The 23,193-nt window shown below is 34.3% G+C and overlaps 1 protein-coding gene across 8 annotated transcripts in view; it reads left to right on the top strand.

Annotated features, from left to right (window-relative positions):
- DMD (dystrophin) overlaps positions 1–23,193 on the top strand; it is a 2,091,067-nt gene that overhangs the window by 1,221,655 nt on the left and 846,219 nt on the right. For all 8 annotated transcript variants that reach the window (XM_055376532.2, XM_055376533.2, XM_055376528.2 and 5 more), the window contains one exon: positions 20,102–20,277. In XM_055376532.2, the coding sequence (XP_055232507.1) occupies positions 20,102–20,277 (176 nt within the window). The remainder of the gene's footprint in view (positions 1–20,101; positions 20,278–23,193) is intronic.

The raw sequence follows: 23,193 nt of genomic DNA, 5'->3' as shown, positions 1-23,193 counted from the left end.
ATGGAGTTAATGTATGAAAGTCACAATTAGAAAGGAAGAATTAGTTCTGGTGTCCTGAAAGTTATTTGAATAAATTAATATGCTATGGAGGCTTTAAAATACTATGAGAATTTAATATTGTATTATTCTTAGTGTTGCTATTTTTAAATAGCACTTTTTCTTTTCCTTTTTTTTTTTTTTTTTTTTTTTTTTTTGAGATGGAGTCTCACTCTGTTGCCCAGGCTGGAGTGCAGTGGCACGATCTCGGCTCACTGCAAGCTCCACGGCCCGGGTTCACGCCATTCTCCTGCCTCAGCCTCCTAAGTAGCTGGGACTACAGGCGGCCGCCACCAAGTCCGGGTAATTTTTTGTATTTTTTTAGTAGAGAAGGAGTTTCACCGTGTTAGCCAGGATGGTCTCGATCTCCTGACCTCATGATCCACCCACCTTGGCCTCCCAAAGTGCTGGGATTACAGGCATGAGCCACCGTGCCCGGCTTAAATAGCACTTTTTCTTGTGAGTCATTTTTTAAATATTTGTGCAAACCTTGTTGCCATTCTACTCAAGCCGTTATCCTAAACCGAGGACATTATAACATTTCAGGAGTCAAAACTTCAGACACTTAACATAATATCCTCAGGTTCATCCATGTTGTCATAAACGACAGGATTTTATTCTTTTATACGGCTAAATAATATCCCATTGCATATATATGCAATATTTTCTTTATTCATCCATTATTAAACACTTAAGTTGATTCTATATCTTGGCTATTGTGAATAATGCTGCAATAAACATGGGAATGCAGATATCTCTATGACATACTGATTTTATTTGCTTTGTCTCTGTCCCCAGTAGCGGAATTGCTGTATCATATGGTAGTTCTATTTTTAAGTTTTCGAGGAACCTCCATACCGTCCTCCATGATGGATGTACTTATTTACATTCCCACCAACAGTGCATAAGGATTCCCTTTTCTCCATATTCTTGCCAACACTTTTTATCTTTTGTATTTTGATAATAGCCATTCTAACTGGAATGAGATGACATCTCATTGTGGTTTTGATTTGCATTTTCCTGATAGTGATGTTGAACATTTTTTCATATGTTATGTTAACTAAGCCAAACACAGAAAGACAAATGCAGCTTGTTCTCATTCATATGCACAATCCAAAAACATAGATCTCATAGAAGCAGTAAATGGACGGTGGTTACCAAAGAATGGGGGAAGTAGGGGAAAAGCGAGAATGGGGAGAGGATTGTCAATGGGTACAAAGTCACGATTAGAAAGGAAGAATTCGTTCTGGTGTCCTGTTGCACAGTATGGAGACTATTGTCAACAGTAAGGTATTGCATATCTCAAAACAGCTAGAAGAGAGGGTTTTGAAGGTTTCTACCCCAAATAAATGGTAAATGTTTGAGGCGATATGCTAATTATCTTGATTTGATCAAATAAAGGTCTTAATTGTTTGGCAATTAAGACTCATGAATACAAATAAAGGTCTTAATTATTTGGCAAAGCATGCTGAGTTTTGTAAACAATTCAGTGGTGATTCTTGAGAATAGATCAATAGCAAATATTAATTAAAATGTCTTCTATTTATGACATACAGCTAGATGGTAAACAGATAGATGATAGATAGATAACCGATAGATAACTAATAGATGACAGATAAATGATAAATAGATAAATATAGATAATTGAGAGAGAATACCTTTCCCTTCACACACGTGCATATAGGCACACTCCATTTCTATCATAGTTACCAGGATTCAAACATTTTGTCTCACTATTTTTCTCAATGTGAACATGCATATAGGAATATTATAGTTTTTGTTCTGTGCCCATTTTAGTTCGTTTTTTAATATTTCAGGAGAAAGGCAATATGGTGGTTTCACTTTGTTTTTCATTTTTGCTTATACTTTTTAAAGCTCAGTGTAGAAAAGTTTGAAAATACACAAAAGTATTAAATTAAAACAGCTGGGCACAGTGGCTCACGCCTGTAATCCCAGCACTTCGGGAGGCCAAGGTGGGTGGATCACGAGGTCAAGAGATCGAGACCATCCTGGCCAACATGGTGAATCCTGTCTCTACTAAAAATACAAAAATTAGCTGAGCATGGTGGTGTGTGCCTGTAGTCCCATCTACTCGGGAGGCTGAGGCAGGAGAATCGCTTGAACCCGGGAGGCAGAGGTTGCAGTGAGCTGAGATCACACCACTGTATTCCAGCCTGGTGACAGAGCGAGACTCTGTCTCAGAAAAAAAACAAAACAAACAAACAAAAAAGCACCTATAGTCTTTCTCCCATAGGTTGCCTTCTTAATGGGTTTTACACCTTTTGATGTTTTCTTGAGTTCTGTCCCATTAGCAAGTAGTATTGTGCAAAAAAATTTATCATCTTTTATTTAATATTTTATTGATATTTAATAATTAAAATTATTTTAAATTTTATATGTCATCTTAAAATGCAATACAATATAGTAAACTCCCAGATGTGATTGTAAATAATTAATTATTCTCCCATTATTGGGCATTTGGACTGCTTCCACATTTTGGTCACTGCAGTGAACATCCTTGTACATGAATCTGTATGTTGAAGTTGATTTCATTCCACACTCCCCTTCATTCAAGGGGCTCCAACCATTCTCGTTTTCTTTCAGCTTCTTTATATCCAGACATATAAAGTTCCTTCCTGACTCAGGAGCGTCATACATCCTATTTTCTCCATCTGGATAAGTAGTTAATTCTATTCTTCTTTGTGCATCTCCCGCTTCAGTAACTTCCATCTCCAAAGCCTTTCCAGGTCACTTTATCTAAAGTTACACCATAATCTAGCAAATCCTCAACTATTGAGCATTATTAGTATCCATTATCATTATTCTCCATTATTCTCTGTGAAGGCTTCTGTGATTTTCTTTTGTCGCTATTACCACAATGTTTGTTTATTCCGTGTATGCACATATTTGTTTGTTTATTGTTTGTCTATACCTGCAATGAAATGCCTAAGGTCAGGAACTGTCTGATGCAGGATGCAATGCGCTCAATAAATATTTACTGAACAAATTAATTCATTTGCTCAGTCTTGCAGGCAAATGGTACTTCTGTATATTTAAATATCTAAAATGAAAGCGTTACTGTTGGTTGTCAATCAAAATTTAAATGTCGATGTTTAAGCGTGAAAGACCTCTGTCAAGTTAATCTGTACTTACCCAAAGGCTATTATGTAGAAGCGACATAAATATTTTCCTAAATGTTGATTTTCATATTTTAAGACGACAATGAATTTTTCAAAGCATTTTCTTCTACACAGCTATTTATTCTGGAGAGTGGGGCATATGTTTCTTAATATTGTTAAAATTGGCAAGGGGATAATGTTGCTATATACAAAGAACACCTAATCATCATGCAGAAGTTTTGTTTCTGGCTCTCAGTTATGAACAGCAGAGATTTTAAAAAGTTACCTTTATATGCTAAATTAGGAATGGCAGAAGGTAATATTCTAATGTTTATAAATGGCTCTTCTCTGAGTCCTTGGTTTCTGTGTTTATGAATTCTCTTTTTGAAAGAAATTATAGTTATTATTACCAGGTCTATTCTTTTACATTGTTTCTAATTCTATGGTGATCTTCAAAATAGAATATCAATTTTAAATACTTGGGAATGAAATTATTCTTCCTATATCATTTCTTTGTATGGCATACATTGTGATTTGTTGTCCCATCATTGTTTCAGTATGACCTGTTACTGCAAAAACATATTGAGATAAATCATCCCACATACTCTTGGCCAGGACAGACATCACACTGTTGCAGCAACACTTCAGATGAGCCCCATTCAACCTTGTGTTTTTATAGAGAGGGATGCCACATGTTTATATTCATGTCTGAAGATTGGCTGATATTATTTATTGAAACATACTAGTTTAAAAATCTGTCCATTTATATAACACCTGGTCTATCTACATAACTTGAATTACATAAATATATAACTAAACTTCCCCTCTTCTCCAGTGTATATCTTGCAAGCAAGTGCCTGTGAAATAAATTAAAGCCTTGTTTGTGTTTTTTTCATCATGTGAGTACAAGACTTTTCAATAAAAATGAATTACTTTTGAACATATTTTTTTGGACAACAAACAAGAGAAAAGATCTATTTGATTGATAGTGGACAGAATTTTCATTAAGTTTAACAGCAGAAATACCACAATTGCATCATTCACCTTCGTGTATCAAAAGAAAACAGAAAATTAGATGTGATGAACTCTACACAAATGTTCACTATGCATACTTTACCCATTAAATACATTATCAAGGATCATGTCAGCATGACATTCTAATATAGCAGCTTTACAAAAACATGTAATCTAATATAGGGATGCTGTTGTCCTCTTTAAATCAGCTTCAAACATATTCTGGTTTGACATTTCTCATTCTTTTTTGATCCACATTGTTTATTCACATAATGATTATATTTAACTGAATATAACAGCATTATCAAAATGAAAGACAAAATAGATGTTTAATAGGAAAGTGAGTATCAAATCATCTTTTTTCTACCAAAAACATCTATAATTATGAAGTATTTGGTTAATTATTTTCACAATAATTTAAAAGTGTACAATTTGCCAATTTTTTGTATTTTCTACTTTTCATGTCTCGCATATATCTCTTTAATATCTAAGTATTTGAGTCAGAAAAGAGCCAGTACTGAATAATGGGAATCTCACTGAAATGTGATAACAATCTGGGGCCTGGTCCTGGGACTTTTATCTGCAGGACAACTTGGACAAATATGTAGACCCCCAATTCCTCGTCTTTACCCTGGGAATAATAACACATTTTTCTGACCTCACACTTCACGTGGACCTCAAATGGAACAATCATCTGATAGCACTTTATGAAGTATATAAAAGCAATAAATTATCACAATAAGATAATTGCAATTATTCTTTGGCATAGTATTAATGATGTCTTTATCTGTTTGACAAAATCAACATTTCTGTATGGTAACTGCCTTTCCTGGTTTTAACAAAAGATCATACCAGAAAAGATGAGTAGGTAGATACTTAACTTGTTGTTCCTGAATCTGGAATGTATTGCAGATGTCCCAGATTGATCTTTGTTCTTTTTTTTCCTTACAAATTTCTTTTCATATTGACAGTGTGCTATTTCTTTAAATGTACAATACATAGCTAACCTTATTTGTTTGTGTTTACTAATTAAAATGTCTAAACTGCTTAAAGGAGAAAATTGAGTTTTAAGTTTTATTGATTTATACCCTTCTTCAATCCACATAGGATTAGGGCAGTATGTAACAAAATTTCAAACTATAAATGAAATATTGAGTTTTGTATTAAGGCCAAGGATGAGGAAAAAAAAAGTAAGTATATATGGAAAAAGAATGGTATTGAATGGGAGTTTTGATGGAACATGTTGACATCATGATAATACCTATTATCTTTATATTCTGAATGTCAGAACAAAATTAGAGCAATTTTCCCTTATTTCCCTACAATACATCTGTCTTAATAATTCTAAGCTTTCCTGATTTCAGTAGTAATCTGTATTTTGCAAAAGGCAGCATGTTTATAAGATATCAAGTAAACTAAGTTTATGGAACTTGTAACAACATTTTTAACAACATTTCTCCCTACATAGTTCATGGTAGACATGAATTTATTCAAAACTAGTATGTAGAAAAATACCATTAACAAAAGCTCTGAAATTATATTAGAGGAGCTGAATAATGTTACTTGAGAAAGAATAAAATGTTATTTATGATTTTTGATATATTTTACCCACTATATATGGCCATATCTCTGAAAAACTTTAGTAATATGTACTAATGCAAATATGGTAGTAAATTATGTCTACAGGTGCTGATACCATAGTAGATAAAGTATGATAACTTTATTTTAAAATATCATATTTAAATAATTAATATACAGTACTGGGAAAGACTATTTTATCTATTCTCTCACTCTTGAATAAAAAAATCCAGAAAAAAATACCTTGGTTTGGTAAGATTATATCAATTTATTTCCCAAATGGGTATAGGGTTATTTTTTTCTGATCATAAACGTATGTCTCTTCATTATAAAAATCCATTAAAAGTGATAGAAGAAAACCAAAAGAATAAATGTAAACAATGATGCCATTTTCCAAAAATCACCTTCGACATTTTTCTGGATATTGATACAGTCTAAATCTCTTTTCAGAAGACTCCCTCCTGTGTAGGTTCCCCAACTACTCTGCAATCTTATTTCCTCCTGTTCTGCTCTTGTAGAAAGGAGACCCATTGTCACCATGTCAAATAACACAAAATGGTGCACGTATAAGATCATTGTCTCTGTCCATTATTTGCCAGAGGACCTCAAGCTTTCTCAGGTGGTGGGCAACTGGATGTCACGCTGCTCCTTGTACAACAGAACACAATTCATTATTTATATGGTTATTTCATTTTAAGAAAATTAAACTTTCATTAGCTGGGAAAAAAAGAAGTGGTTTTTAAGTCGTTTAGAAATGTGAAATTCAATTTTCATACTGCGAAAGAGATTCAACTGCAAACACAAGCACACATGTCTGGTGTAAGAACGAGTTGTCATACAAACCCAAATTAGCTGCCTCCAGGTTGTCTTTGTTAACAAGTGTTTGTTTGCTCCTTGTTCCATCATTCAGAAATGCTCTTTAGCAGGAATTGATGGAACACAGTCGCAGTGACCTCTTCCTGTCTTTAAAAATCGAGATGACATTTGCCCATCTGCAGTGTTAACATAGTTCCTCAAAGAGCACTGACAGTGGGGTAGGACTGTATTGCGCAAGTTCTCTCATTTCCCTAGAATATAATTGGTCCAGGGCCAGAGATTTTAGCTCATTTAGAGCAGCAAGGTGCTCTTTTAAAATTCCCTCACCTATTTTGGGCTTCATTTCCCTTATACGGTTATGCCTTTTCCAGTCTGATGAACATTCTCCTTGACAGAGCAGACAAGCAAAAGGAGCTGCACACTGCTGCTTTCTGTCTCATCTCTATCCCTAACCTTCTCCCTTCTGCCCCAATCAGTGAACCTTCGTCTTTCTGGTTCTTCTTCCTCCAAATGGAAGTAGAAAGGCCCTGAATGTTGTCTTTAACATTATCACAAGCCTCAATTCATTCCAAGCTCAGCTTTTCCTCACTATTTATACAGTTCTATATTGTTCTTCTAATATTTGCCCTCAGTTCTCTGTCCCTCATTTCTTCCCATGTTCATACTCTATTAGAATCTGAGCACCTTTGAGGTTGTCCACACAGTGGCACCCATCTTTGTTTTATACTCACTGGGATGATTTGCCATTATATTGTCAAAATTTTATTCTAAAGAGCTTTTACAGGCTTTCTTGAGCCATTTTCTGTTTAAATTCAACATCATTGAATCTCTACACTTTTTCCTTCTTAATCTAATAAACATACGCTCCCACATACACATGTGTGTTCCTGAAAGACAGATGCCACTTGACTCGTCTTATAGATTGTCTAAATTGATCATTGTGTGTGCGGATAAAAGGGTGAATTGTCTAATATCCCTGATGGTTCACAAAGTCTGTTCCTGTATAACCTGATTAGTCTTCTGAACTCTTTTAAATTCTGTCTGCAAATGACTGAGGTTTGGCAATCAGCCTATTTCAGTTAGTTGTTTTCTTGCATAAGAAGAGTCCATATGTACTGTGTGAAGTAAGAGAGAGAAAGTACTTAGATTTGTTGGATGCCCTGATTGTTAGCATGGCTAAGGTATTGTGTAAGAAAGGAGAGCAGTTAAAAATGATTTTGTTTTTATTTCTTAATTGAGGTAAAATTTTATATAAGATGAAACAGACTTATTTGGGAGAGGAGGAAGAGTTTGTTCTTACATAACATTTCAACCTGTCATATTTAGTTGAGAACTTCAATCTGTCAAGATACTTTGTATAATATTCAGATTCTGCCATCTAATATATTTTCCACACTTTCTTACTGGGTGTGACTGTGGCAGGTTTATAAGTTAGTAAAGATATTAAATGCTCAATCTGTTAACTTTTGTGAAGTGGTCCCTCTGATAAAGTGACACCTCAATAAAATAAAAATTTCCATTACCTCAGAAAGCTTTTTCATGCTACCTTCCAGTCAATTTCCAGCCCCAATAGGCACCTATTCTTCTGATTTATATCACCATAGATTAGTTTTGTCTTTTTAAAAATTTATATAAATGAAATCATACAATATGTACTATTTTGATCAGCATACTACTTTTGAGATTCATCCATGTAAGTGTATCAGTTGTTCATTCGTTTATTGATGATTAATATTCTATTGTATAGATATACCACAATTTATTTATCTATTCTCCTTTTGATGGACATTCAGGTGGTTTTCAGTTTTTGGCTGTTATGAATAAGATGCTGTGGACATTTGTGTACAAGCCATTTGTGAGCATATGTTTTCATTTAGTTTGAGTAACTCTGTAGAAGTGGAATGGCTGGGCCAAATGTTTAAATTTATGAGATATTGTCAAACAGCACCTAAACAGTTTTCTAAAGTGGTTGTGCCATTTTCCAATGCCACCAGTGATGATGGAGAGTTCCAGTTACTCTACATCTTTGTCAATATTTGGTCTTGTCAGTCATTTTAATTTTTGCTATTTTATAGAATATGTAGTATATTGTTGTGGTTTTAACTTATATTCCTCTGATTACTAGCACTATTAAGCATCTTTTCATGGATTTATTGGACATTCATATAGATTATGTGTGTTGAAGATTATTACCTTTATGATTATTAGGTGAAAATAGTATCATTTTGAGGTCATTCATATAACTTGAAGACTGGGAATGACAGACATTTTCCTGTTTTGTTTCTTTTCTTTTTACTTTATCTGAAGAGTCTACTAGAATGCAGTGTTGCTGCTTGAGCAGCAGGGCATTAGTTTCGTAAAAGCTCTGTTCCGTGGCAACCCCACCGCTAATATGAAGTGCAGAACATTTGAATTGTCTTTGACCACCTTCAGCATCAGCACTATTTTTTTTTTTTGCTAGACCCCTAGGAGGTATTTAAAAGTACAGAAATAGAATTTAATCATGATTTTTACCAAATGTGCTATGCTCTTAGAGATTCTTTCAACATGCATAAAAATTCTGCAGTTTCACCACATACCAGTAAAAGAAACTCAGTCACTCATTTAGCCATTTAGTAAAAAGAAAAAATTAACTGATGAGCATAGTGGAGACCTCAAAGGTAAAGAAGACAATGTCCCTGAAATAAAGATAATCATAAATTTTCAATCAAAATAATGAAATTTAGGCTGGGCATGGTGGCTCATGCCTATGATCCTAGCACTTTGGAAGGCTAAGGTGGGAGGATTGTTTGAGGCCAGGAGTTCAAGACCAGCCTCAGCAAAAAAGTGAGACCCTGTCTCCACCAAAAAATTTTAAAAATTATCTGGGTGTGGTGGTATGCACCTGTGGTCTCAGCTACTCAAGAGGCTGAGGTGGAGGATCACCAGAGCTCAGGAGTTGGAGGCTACAGTGAGCTATGATTGTACCACTGCACTCAAACTTGCATGACAGAATGAGTCCTTGTCTCTAATAATAACAAAATTTAATTTTTATAGACTATGAAAAACCATTATGTAGATACAGTTCAAGTACAGTATGATTTTATAGGATAGATAACTTTTGCTTGAAAATGTATTCACAGTTTATAGGATAGATAACTTTTGCTTGAAAATGTATTCACAAGAGAGATAGTATTTGGGGCACACCTTTATCCATTTAACAAACATGTTTTGAGCACTGCCAGATAGCAACACTTTTCTAGGCACTAGAGTGAGAAAATATTATAGTTCCTGCTCTCGTGGATCTCATGGTCTAGTCAGTTGGAACGAAAGGATTACATAAGTAGAGGTAAAGACACACATGATGGAGGATGGAGAATAGTCAAAGGTCTGGAGAATGAACAGGACGTCACTGTGAGTTGTCTAATTGCACTAAAGCATGGATGAAGAATTGGAAAGTCATTTGTAAGAAGCCTAAAAAGGTATCTCTCAGGGGTGCTATGAGGTTCTGAATGTTATATACGCTATTTGGGCTTCAACAGGCAGGCACTCAGTATTCAGTATAAATTTTTGAGCAGGGAATCCACCAGAAGAACTATGCATCTGGAGGATTAATCTGGAAAGATTGTGTAGAATGTTATGCAGTGAAAGAGTCTGAGATGAAACAATTAGGAGGGTGTATTAATAACATAGGTGAAGTGTAATGAATAACCAGGCTGGAGGAAAAGCAATAATGTTGGAAACAACTGGGCAAGAAGTATAACAATTAGGATCAGTAAAATAGAATTTGGATTGGAGGAATGAAAAAAAAAGGGACAAAACAAAGTTGAACTGCTGGTATCCATACTGGAAAATACAGATGTCATTCAAATAAATAATGTAATGAATATAAGAAACCAGTTTTAGGAGTGATGTGGATGTTGGCTTGAAAATATTTCCTTTGAGGTTTCAGTCAAATGAAAAGGTCCTGAAATGCTACGTGGTGGCTTAAGAAGGAAGCGTTCCTAGAGAGAAAAAAATTAGAAAAGATTTACATTTGATAATTTAATCTTTTCCTTCATACAAGCTAAATTGATAAGAAAGTAAAACCTATAGTTTTCACCACTCTTTTACAAATATCCCTAACCTTTTGGATAATTCACATGAATAACTGAGAAAAATCTAACAGATGACTTGCTTATGTCATTTGTCTGCTTTATCCTTAGGTTCCTCTGGCTTATATATTGTTCAATAAAATACAGATCATTGATATTGTACAATGTACTGATAATGGGGAGAGAATCCATGCTTGTGCATTCTTTTTTTTTGATTTGCGGAGGGCGTGCCCAGTCAACAAGAGAGGCACAATTGTTTTTATCATCACCTCTTCTCATCTAATTCCATGAAGGAGAGTAGTATTACCATACAACAGATAATGAGTTGGAAAACAAGAAACCTAACCTCAGAAGTTAAGGCTTGGGGAAAAATAGAAGAGTAATTTGTGTTTAATGCCTGTATAACTTGGCAAGAGGGACATATAAGGCTTAGTGATGCCCAACATGTGCTTAGATGTGGATTGTTAGTTGATGTCTTGGGGGTTCTGTAATCTAAGCTAAATGCTCAAAATCAGTTAATTGATGTTAGACACAGAGATCTGTTTTGATCCCTCTTTATCGTATTTCTAGGCCTTCCCATTCTCAAGAGCCTGAGAAACGAAAGCTTTCCTTAATAACTTGTTATTTGTGGTAGGAGATGAAACTTTGATAAAAACGCAATTATTTTTCAATGTCTCTTTTTCACTCTAGGCTGTTGTATATATTTCAAAAAGTTACTTTCGACCCTTTCCAGAATGAGAAAGCAATCAAGAAGATTATAATATCTTGCTTAGTTTTCTGCTCAATTTATCAACAAATATTTCTTAAGCAATTATTAAGCTGAGCAGTGCTCAGCGCTGTACTTGGTGATATAGGAAATGGGGAAAAGACTGTCTTTAAGGCCTTTATAATAATAATTACCTCAACTTGTCTGTTTCTTTTCCTTACCATTTCGCCAAACTCATTGATCTATCTTGTTCTCAAAGCAATCGCCATAGTTATATTGTAACACAGCATTTTCTAGGGTGTCCCCATTAAATTGAGAGTGTTGACAAGAAAATACAAGCTTATTTATCATTGTAAAACTTCAGACACCTAGTAGTTACCCTAAATTAAATATTTGTTGGAGTCAGTCACACTAAAGAGAACACTTATTGCATTGAACAATTTACCTACATTAAACAGCATTTAAAGACTATGCCACAGCAAAGGCCCATGGAATTCTTGTGAACACAGAATAGAAGTGTATTAAGGAACAAGCTTAATTCTGTTCTCTTAAAGCACAACATTTTCTCAAAACATATTTTGAAATCACCTTTGACCATTTTTTTTAACTAATAGGTGGGTGGGAGTTAGGGTAGGAAAACACAAGCAGCTTCATCAAAACGACATTCTATTTTCTTCAAATTTGTGGGGAATCATACGGCCTCTCAATTTTCTACATTATGCTAATTATGATATTAATCTCTCTGCCAGCAAATGAAAATAATACATATTAGATGTAGCAAATGTCAATAATGACAAAATTAGTCATCATGCAGATACTCAGGGATTCCCAAAATATGTTTGGATTATGATTGCTAGCCTTGAGTTTGCCCAGAATCATTTCAATAAAAATAAGGGACTCAAACACATTTGGAGCAAAACTCACATCATAAATTTTAGACATAGCTCTGCCAATAATCCTGTCAGTTATATTTTCAGTCCTAATATTTCCTCTGAGTTCCAGACCAGTATCTTCAACTGTCTGATTGATACTCTCTTTCATTTCTATCTCCAATGCATTAAGTCCTGTGTATTTACTTTCCAAATGCCACTTGGTTCCATGCACTTCTCTCCATTTCTGCCACTGACTCCTCCTCAATCCAAGCGACCATCTTTCCTCACTTTAACTACCATGATATCTCCTACTTGGTCTCCTTACTTCTATTCCAGGGCTCCTCCAATCCATTCATCCTCCAGCAGAGAATGACGACTAGCACCTTCCACAGTGTCTGGCTAATAGGAGGTATCCAATCAATAATTGACTTACAGAGTGAAAATATAGGCATGGCAAATACCAGTAGAGAACTACAGGGTTTTAGAACCAATGACATTAGATATTTCCATCAAATATTTACAGTGTATAATCAAGTTTACTTACACATTGTCTAATTTTTGAAAAACAATTTTGTTGTCTTTTTCTATATGCACACATACATATTGTATCACCCTCTACCAGCCAAATGGCTTTTGAAGAATTATTTATGTGGCTCCAAATTGATAATACCTCTAGAGAGAAGAGAAATTAGAAATTTTAAAATGACCTATGCTTCCTTTCGAATATCACGTCCTGAGACAGTGTTTTTTGAGTTACGTGCAATATGTTCCACGATGAAATATTTAATGTGTTCAGAGTCATGCTAGTAATCATGTAGAAAGAATTTTATGCCTGAAGTCACATGTTCTATAACCAGGATCACTTAATAAGAAAACAAGTACAGCTGTGGCCAAGGTGCCTTTTTATCAGGGAAAGGCCAATTTGTTTTCTTTACAAATCTAAGTAAATGGAGAGAAAAACACAGCCCTTAAATGTTTTCTATTTGTCCTGAAGTTCTCATGAATGAGTTAGAAGGCGAGAAGGATTAAATAAATCTGTGAACATAGAGAGAGCTAACATTTATTTTAGCAAACTAAAACCTATTCGCTTTGCAAAGTTCTGTACTTTGTAACAACAGTTTTCTTTAAAACAAGAGCCACCAATTCAAATGCCTTTACAGAGTGATTGAATGCTTTCATGCCCCACCTAAAGGCATTCAAATCATTAATCAAACAAAGTTCTAACGCCAAAACATGTCTGGGGCCAGATTTAAAATGTAGCCCTCAGTTTCAGAGGGCAAAAACTTAACACATTTATATTTTCCTCACTTTAGGTAACAGTGTATTGAATCTCTGCTTGAAATTGAGGAACATGTGATTTTTTCTTTTTGGCCCAGGGCAGCATTTCTTGGAAGAGAAAGAAAAACAACCCAAGATACCCTTACAAAACATGTAGTACTTAAAGCTCTTTATGATGAATTAATTTTGGTATACACATTAATAACAGTGATAATAACAAATCTACATATATAATTGATACGAATAAGATAAATACATCAAAAGGAAATTTCATTATAATTTGATATTAGGTAAATGTCCCATTAAAATCAATTGCTACTGTACATAATTTTCCTTCAGTTCATTGGCAGGATGTTTGCTTTGGAAAAGAAACAGTCTATTTCTAGTTTTAGAAGGAATTCTCATTATTCTTTTATAGCAACCATTATCAGGAGCAGATGGGAAATTGTACCAAGAGCATATCTACTATTATACCTCACAGGAAACAGAGAGTATTAAATGAAATCTAACAAGGCCTGCTCCTGACTCTAGTTCCTGTAACAAATGAACACACACATTTGTATGGTTTCAGCATTTGTATTAGTAAGGTACAATAAATGTTTACTGAAATTGAAAAAAAAAAGATAACAGGAGAAAGAAGAGGCTAAAAAGGTGCATTTTATTTCTGATTGTTCGTTGTAAAGACTGCTCCTTTTTAAAATAATCAAATTTTATTTTATATACAGAGGGTACATGTACAGGCTTGTCACAGGGGAATAGCGCATGATGCTGAGGTTTGGGGTACAGATCTCATCACCCAAACAGTGAGCGTAGTACCTACCTGATGGGTAGTTTTTCAACCATTGCGCACCCTCCCTCCTTCCCACATCTACTAGTCCACGGTATCTGTTGTTCCCATATTTACGTCCATATATGCTCTATGTTTAGCTCCCACTTATAAGTGAGAACATATAGTATTTGTTTTTCCTGTTCCTGCGTTAATTTGCTCATGATTATGGCCTCCAACTGCATCCATGCTTCTGCAAAGGACATGATTTCATTCTTTTTATGACTATGTAGTATTTCATGGTGTATATCTACCACATTTTCTTTATCCAATCTACCATTGTTTCACAACTAGATGGATTCCATGTCTTTGCTGTTGTGAATAGCACAAGACAGGATCTTTTTATTTGACTGAGTTCCTTGCAAATTACTAATAAAAGATCTGGAGGTCCTTAGTTAAAAGTTGAATCTGTAGTGCCGTTCAAATTTGGAGATGTATTTTCTGTTCAAGAGAAGAAAGCCCTCATTTGGTCATGCTTAATATTCAGCTGTAAAGTCCAAAACATATGAGAATGACGCAAATAGAAACATTTTATAAATACCTATACAAAGGAGGGGCACTTAGTTCCCCTAGGCCTCTTAAAAGGCCTCTAGAAAGAGGGTACTTTTATGCTAACTTTTAAAGATGAGTAACGAATTTGTCCTATACAACTTAACAGTATCGTCAAGGAAGTAGAAAGTTACTCAGTTTTACTGGGCATTGGAGCTAAGCTTGAAAGTGAGGAGGAGAAGCGGCAGGAGACGGAGCCGAGAAGGCAGTGGGGAGAAGAGGATGGTCCTTCCCATGCTCCCTGTTGTACTAACATGATTGGATATTATCTTATACTTCATATATGGACTGGATTCTTGTCCTTCTCATTCTGAGCTCTCCTTGACCTTGATTCTTACCTCCTATAACTTTCATTCTTTCTTTACTCAAAAAAAGACCATTTATTTCAGCCATTTTTCACTGTTTTCTTATCCTTCCTAGTTGCTTTTCTATACTATTTTTCCACTCTTTTTTTTCTATACTATTTTGCCCTTCTCTCCACTTTCCTAACTGCTAGATTTCCCCAATTTTAGCCATCTTTCAATTGTTCTGACTATCCTCAGATGCTCCCACAAGGTTATCAGACCTTCCACCAAGACGGAATCCCTCAGTCTGTGGACAGGCTAAGTTGAATGAGTCCTGTTGCTGTGCTTAGCGTATGCCTTGAGTATTTGTGCATTTATTTTGCTTCTTTACAAAAATCCATCATCCGATAGAAGTTGAAAGAAACTTGCTGAAGCACATTAAAATCTCTGAAAACAGTATTGGCTATATTTTCTAATAATTAGCATGACTGGTTAAATTGCTTTATTTATCATTGAAAAAAGTATCAGAAACTGTATATCAAACTCCTGAATTCTTGGCACTGACAAAGAGACACAATGAGAATGATCTTAGGATAAAAAAACAAGATAAAGCACCATATTTGTAGGAAATTGCACCATAAAAGTCTGTTTCACAACTCTCCTAAATTTCATTTTATTACATCTTTTCTCTTGACCAGTCAGTAAACTCGGTTAATGATTAACCTGTCTCAAAATAATTCATGAACAAAATTACAAGTAAATCTCAGTACTGGATTCTTGAAACATCTCGTTGTTCAATGAAGTTTCCTTTTTCTTCCCTCTATTTCCCTGTATTTATCTTTTCTTCCAGTTGCATTTTATCTCTTCTGTTTTTTATCTTGCTCCCTAGTTTGTGATTTTTTGCCAATTTTTTATTTCCTACATAATTCATCCAACCTGTCATTTTACGATTTCTAAGAAGCAGTTGCTTCTTAGCTTATTCCTTTTCTTCATTTGTCACATTCTATTTTTCATCTATTGTGTTTTCATACAGTTTTGGAAAGTTTTACAAATAGACTTTTAAAAAAATGTATGTAATGTTTTCATAGAAAAGGTAGTGGTTTCTTTTTCTTATATCCTTCCCTGTATAAAAATAAAAATGTAGCAGTTCTTTCTTTGCCTATATTTCCTCTTTCCTTCCCCCAATTTGACCAGACTTGAAGGACTTAGATATATAACAGTGTTATTTTCTATAATTTAGGAATAGCTTTTGACTTAAAAAGCAGAAGAGAAGTTGAAAATAATATAGTAATTCTACATGTCCTTCCTGCTTCCCAATTCTCTCCACATGTTTGTAACCTCCCCTTTCTTTTTTAGTGTATCTCTTTCATATACCTTTGTCCCCAGAAATTCTGATTCAGTGCACTTAGAATGGAATTCTGGGCTTTTATATTTTGAAAAGCTCCCCACGGGAGTTAGATATGCACTTCTTATTAAGAATGAATGCTTAATATTGGAATCAAGACACAATAAGCTTTCTAACTATGATGAATAATCCAACAGATTTAATTATGATTTTCTTTTTGTCCAGAACCAAGACTAGATGTTAATTGCCAGAGAAATAGATAAGAATGCCTATGACAACAGTACGTTAATATGATATCAAAGCTTGGAAATTTTATTGGTAATGAATAATTCAGTACTTAAAATATTTAGAAGCTATAGAATTAAAATTAATTAATGTTGTTCACTATGTGAATAAAGTTGATTGAGATTTTACATTTAATTTAGGAAATCCAGTGTTATCTTTTCCAGCTCAGAAAACACCACATACAAGCTACTACTTTCTGTTTTGATCCCTTATTTTTCTTTCTTATGCTTTAGCACTGAAAACTCTCCTTGAGCAGGCCATGCACTGTAAATATTTCTCCTGGTTGCAAAACCTTCTCATACAAATGCAGTGGACTATTTAATGAGCTCTTCTTTCACAAAATTAAAAAAACCTGAAAGCCCTGATTTGCGATTCTATATAAATGAGATTTAGATCTAACAATTTTAAATTATTGCTTCACACTTAGCTATTCAATTCTATCTCTTATTTGGGAAACCGAAATAATAAAACCATTGCTGATTCCACAATTAGGTTGTAGAAGTCACTGTAGCCATCAGCCATGAAGCAAAAGTGCCAAGATCAAAACTACAAAGCAAAGAGGCTGAGATGAAAATGCTGCAGCATTAGTTTATAGCATTATAAGCAGCAATAAGAATTCCTTGATTGCTTAACAGAGACTCAAAAGGCATTTACTCCATTACCTTACAACTCAAAGAGGTATTCCTGGACCAGCAGTATTGGCATTTTTTGAAGTTTGTAGGAAATACAGAATTTTGGTGCCTCCACAGACCTAATGAAGCAGAACTTTGCAGTTTAATAAGATCTCCAGGAGATTTTTATGCGCATTAAAGTCTAGGAAGCACCACTATGGTATACATCTGATGTGTGCCCATGCATTTTTTAAAAGTATGAAGTAATAGTTGTAAGTATTGGACACTCTTGAAGGAACAAATATGAGCCATGGTCTTTACCCTCTAAATAACTCCCTGACATCTATGTTTTAGGCAAAATTTTTTTCCCATTTCAGTAGTCACTGATGCTTGCACGATCCAGTTTATTCCAAAACAATGGTGATTCTCACGTAATAGTTCATGTTGCCTTAATAATTTACGTTGCCTCAAGTTCTCTGCCCAGGCCCCAATATACACCAAGGGCTGTACTCCTCCCCTAACACCTGCTCTCATACAGTGACATAGAGCCCAGTTTTATGCTCTTGGTCACATCATGGAGATTGCACACCACAGGCTTTAATTTCTGCCGTACTCTCACTGCCTCTAACCCTCCATATGCCTGAGTTCTACGATTCTATAAATTCCAAATTGACCCAGAAGTCTCCTCTGCTCATCCTTTTCACTGAGATCATCCCTCTTCTGGCCTACCATTTATTGATCACTTTGCTTTTTTATCCTACTGTATATAGTATAACAAATTATCACTTACAACTGTGTCTTATTTTTTCAACTAGATTATGTACTGCCTAAGACCTAGAAAATTGTGCCTATTTCTTTGAATCTCTAGGAGGATCAGTAATGAGTATTAATACTAATGACTCCATGGTGATGATGAGCCTGAACTTCCTCCCTTCCTTTCTTTCTACCTCTCTCCTTTCCTCCCTTCTTTTCTTCCTCCATTCCTTCCTCTCTTCCTCCCTCCGCTTCTTCCCCACTTCCCTTATTCATAAATTCACGCCTTCACTCAGCAAATGCTTACTGAAACCTTCCATGCACCAGACATTGTACTAAACAATAGGAAACTATCATGAATAAGACACAATATCTGACCTCAAAGAATTTATGATATAAAAGTAATGGCATAAACCGTGGTTACTTTTGCACCAACCTAATATATAGACACAGTTTGTTATGACTGGTGTCTCTGTTACTAAGCAATGACTGTCACATGCAACGCTGATCTGAACAGGTGGTAAAGAGTGAGATGTAAGCAATGGAGCAAAGCCAACTAGTTACAAGGAAATATCACATGTTTACTAGAGCACATCTCATGGGCATTCAAGAGAGTATGGCCAGGACAGCTTGTGAATAGTTCAGTAACTGTGCATAGTTTTATATTCATTGTGAGGCACCGTGTCACTGGTTTGCTGATTTGCAGAGTATTCTAATTGCTAAATGTATGCTACCAAAATTTCCAGTATTTGAAAATAATTTTGCTTGAATGTAGAAAAAGAAAAAAGCCAAGAAATTTATGTGAAACGAGAGTCTAAGGGAGCTTTACCTCAGTCTCAGAAAACATGCATTCATTCCTTCATTTAGGAAGCATGTACTGGGGTCTACTATAAGCTTGCTATTGTGTCAAGGAGTAGGAGAATATAAAAATATTAGAGAATTTGAATCACATCTATTAGGAGAGTTTTCTACATATTGACATTATTCTGTCAGTGACAGAAGGATTTGAGTCATTCAGATTTAAATATGGTAGGTACCTCAAGTTCTCAGATATTATTTCATTTTCTAAGGTTCATATTTAGTTAATATGTTATTTTAATGGCCTTACAAATTCTAGATTATCTTTTTTAAAACGTGAAATAGAACATAATTGCCATTTTTATTTAATGGTTAAAAGCATTTTTGTTTTTGTGTGTACTTGGTTGTAATATTCTCCTTTTCAATTGAACTATTTTTCTGATACTTTACTCTTAAAATTTCATTCAGGAAAAAAGTAAACAATATTTAAGCTTGACAATCATAAAAATGTTCTGGTGACTATAGATTATTTTAAAATTTATTACTGTAGCTTAGGGATATCTTGATGGGATGCTCCTGAAAGCAATTAATTCTCAGTTTCATGTGGCTTATAATGCAAAATACATTGACGCAGACAGAATTTGAAATGAATTTTCTTCTAATATAGCAATTAATTTTATTTAAATATCTCTAGAGTTTTTTTAATACTGTGACTAACGTATGTTTGTTCTTTTTCACCTCTCGTATCCACAATCACTAAGAAACCCAAATACTTTGTTCATGTTTAAATTTTACAACATTTCATAGACTATTAAACATGGAACATCCTTGTGGGGACAAGAAATCGAATTTGCTCTTGAGAAGGTTTCCAACCAATTGATTTGTAGGACATTATAACATCCTCTAGCTGACAAGCTTACAAAAATAAAAACTGGAGCTAACCGAGAGGGTGCTTTTTTCCCTGACACATAAAAGGTGTCTTTCTGTCTTGTATCCTTTGGATATGGGCATGTCAGTTTCATAGGGAAATTTTCACATGGAGCTTTTATATTTCCTTCTTTGCCAGTACAACTGCATGTGGTAGCACATTGTTTAATCTTTTCTCAAGTAAAAAGACATGGGGCTTCATTTTTGTTTTGCCTTTTTGGTATCTTACAGGAACTCCAGGATGGCATTGGGCAGCGGCAAACTGTTGTCAGAACATTGAATGCAACTGGGGAAGAAATAATTCAGCAATCCTCAAAAACGGATGCCAGTATTCTACAGGAAAAATTGGGAAGCCTGAATCTGCGGTGGCAGGAGGTCTGCAAACAGCTGTCAGACAGAAAAAAGAGGTAGGGCGACAGATCAAATAGGAATGAAAACATTTTAGCAGACCTTTTTAAGCTTTCTTTAAAAAAATATTTCATGAGAGATTATAAGCAGGGTGAAAGGCACTAACATTAAAGAACCTATCAACCATTAATCAACAGCAGTAAAGAAATTTTTTATTTCTTTTTTTTCATATACTAAAATATATACTTGTGGCTAGTTAGTGGTTTTCTGCTATTTTAAACTTAAAGTTTGCTTTAAAAATCACACATGATTGCTTAAAGGTGAATATCTTCAATATATTTTAACTTCAACAAGCCGAATCTCAGTTGTTTTTCAAGAAGATTTTAAAAAGCAACTATAAATGATTGTTTTGTAGGAAAGACAGATCTTTGCTTAGTTTTAAAAATAGCTATGAATATGACTATGAAGCTGAAAAAAGTGATAGTGTTATTTACCTCTAGTTTCACCACATTTGTGAATACACTCTTGAAGGGGAACTTGAGCCAAAGAGGTACAAATTTAATGGGGAAAACAAAACCTCAAAAAGGTTACTGTCAAATTCAGTCATCATTTAAATTTCCCTTGGAATGTATTGAAGGCACAGTAAGCCAAATGCGTGCTGCTGCAGTTGGAAAGCCTGGATAGTTTATAAATGGGATTTTGTATTATGCTTCCAGTTGTTGATGTTAATGTGTCTTGTTTCATAAAGGAAGACTTGGCCTTTGTTTACCAAATGAGACTATTGTTATGAACAATGAAAACTTCGTTCTTTTGCCAAGCTCTTGCATCCCACCCATCGTCCACATAATAGGTGGATTTTAATATTCAGGAAGCTAGAACAACTCATTGATGAATATCTTTCGTTAAGATGTATTAAAAAGAAGATTTTGGAATTATGTCAGTTGTCTTTGCCCACCTCCTCTTTCCCTCTTTATTCATGTTACATTATTCGGAAAGTAGATACAATTCATATTTTGTACAAAAGAAACACATTAGTTGACCTAAATACACACACACACACACACACACACACACCTTGCCAAAGTTAAAGAATTATAGCCTCATCAAAAGATATTTTGAATTAAGTCTTGGTTTTGAAAATCTTCTTGATTATAGATAGATAAAATAAAGAACTAAACTTTGTGGTTAAACTACTTCCTTAGGTAAGTCATATACTTTTTTCCCAGATTGAAATTCTTCTCTTAATCATACAAGTATTTTATTATTTAGATAACTGATGTGCTTATACTATGAACAGGTATAAACCTGTATAATGTCATTTCTGAACTAGGCTCAATCTAATCCAAATTAAGATGGTAAGAAATGAGAAAATTAAAAAAATTGAATACCATACTATAAATTTATGTATAGGGAGAGAATTCATAAAGTGGATTAAATCGATTTGAAGATTATTTTTCTATAATATATAAAGTATTGTTTCCTATTTTAAATGTCCTACTCATATAGTATTTGAATAGAGTATATTAATATTCCCTCTGATAACTCTAATTCACCTGAATTTTCAAAATCTTGTTATCTGTTATTGGGCTCTAAAGGCACATTATAATTTATAAACAAAGATGTAGCAATAGGCCTGTTTCACCAAATAAGCTCTAAAATTTTAGATCTTTCTAATTTTATAAGAAAGTGGTATATGCTGACTCTGTTGTGAAATAGTATACAAATTTTAAGTTAATTACAGCTAGGGATTTGGCTGTAATTAGAAAAAAATTTTCCCATTTAAACATGTTGACCTACATTAAATATTGCACTTCAGTGCTTTAAAAAGTCAAGTTCAGCTTCCTTGAGTGTTTTTTTTAAGCTGAGCTTTAAAAGTTGTCTATTTCATGCTACATTTTAAAAATAAATGTTAACATATTTAAATTTCCCCTGAGACCACTTTTGTGGCATACTTCCTCGGGATTTTTATATCATTTAAATTTTATGAAATGTAAAAATGTAATAAAATATAAGTACTGGTTCTACCAATATACTCATAGCTATTTCTAAGCATCCAGTAGCAAATCAAGTAAAAATTAATAAAATAATATTTTATGAATAATATGTTAACGTAACAATTATAGAAGGGCTGTAATCATGAACCTATTGCTAATAGATAGTGTACTCTCAGTGCAACGCAAGCAGATGTTAGAAGGAAATAGAAGTTATTTATTGCACCGGTGAAAAATAAGATGCCTATTCAACTTAACAACAGTAGTCTTCGTTTGTAATGGACTTTAAGTACAGCGGTTAGAAATATTTAACATTTTTTAGTCCAGGGACATCAATGAAAGAAAGTGTATAATTCAAGCTAGATGTCTATATGGAGCCCTGTAGTTGCAAAACTTTAAGTCTTTTGAAATTTTAAGGTATTAAAAATAGGAAAAAAAATCTCAAAAGTTCAAATAATAGTGGACATCCAAGAAGGTTAGTCTATGTTGGAAGCAAATGAAGTGTGAAATGTAGTCAGTTAGCGATGCAGTTTAAGATAGACAATTCACTACAGCTTCAATTATGTAACAGAAGAACTGGATACATCTATAGGTTTAAGCATGATAATAATGAGTTTAGTGATGGCGTAGCTACCAAAACTGTCTTTGTACACGAAGGATGTGCAAATGAAAACCTATCGGCTGTAAGGGGAAGTCATAGGTTGATACAAAGCAAGCCTGTGTACAAGTCTTTGAGCAAGTGTCCATGAATAGCAAGGGGCGCCATGCTCTTCATTGGAGAAAAAAATTACCTATTTGTCTTTACTAACCTCTAACTGAAATTAAGCATTCCTTTTCATTTTGAAAGTAGGCAAAAAATCACAGTAATACTATAGCAGTACCTGTGAAGTCACAGATATGTACATATCTCATTATAGTTATAATAAATATATCAAAATATCATTTATGCTTATCACTACTTCAAAACTGCAGTACTTATTATAT

The sequence above is a fragment of the Gorilla gorilla genome, chromosome X, assembly GCF_029281585.2.
Source record: "Gorilla gorilla gorilla isolate KB3781 chromosome X, NHGRI_mGorGor1-v2.1_pri, whole genome shotgun sequence".
NCBI classification, from domain to species: Eukaryota; Metazoa; Chordata; class Mammalia; order Primates; family Hominidae; genus Gorilla; species Gorilla gorilla.
The sequence above is the reverse complement of the archived record's forward strand: the minus strand, read 5'-3'. Positions and strand labels throughout refer to the sequence as shown.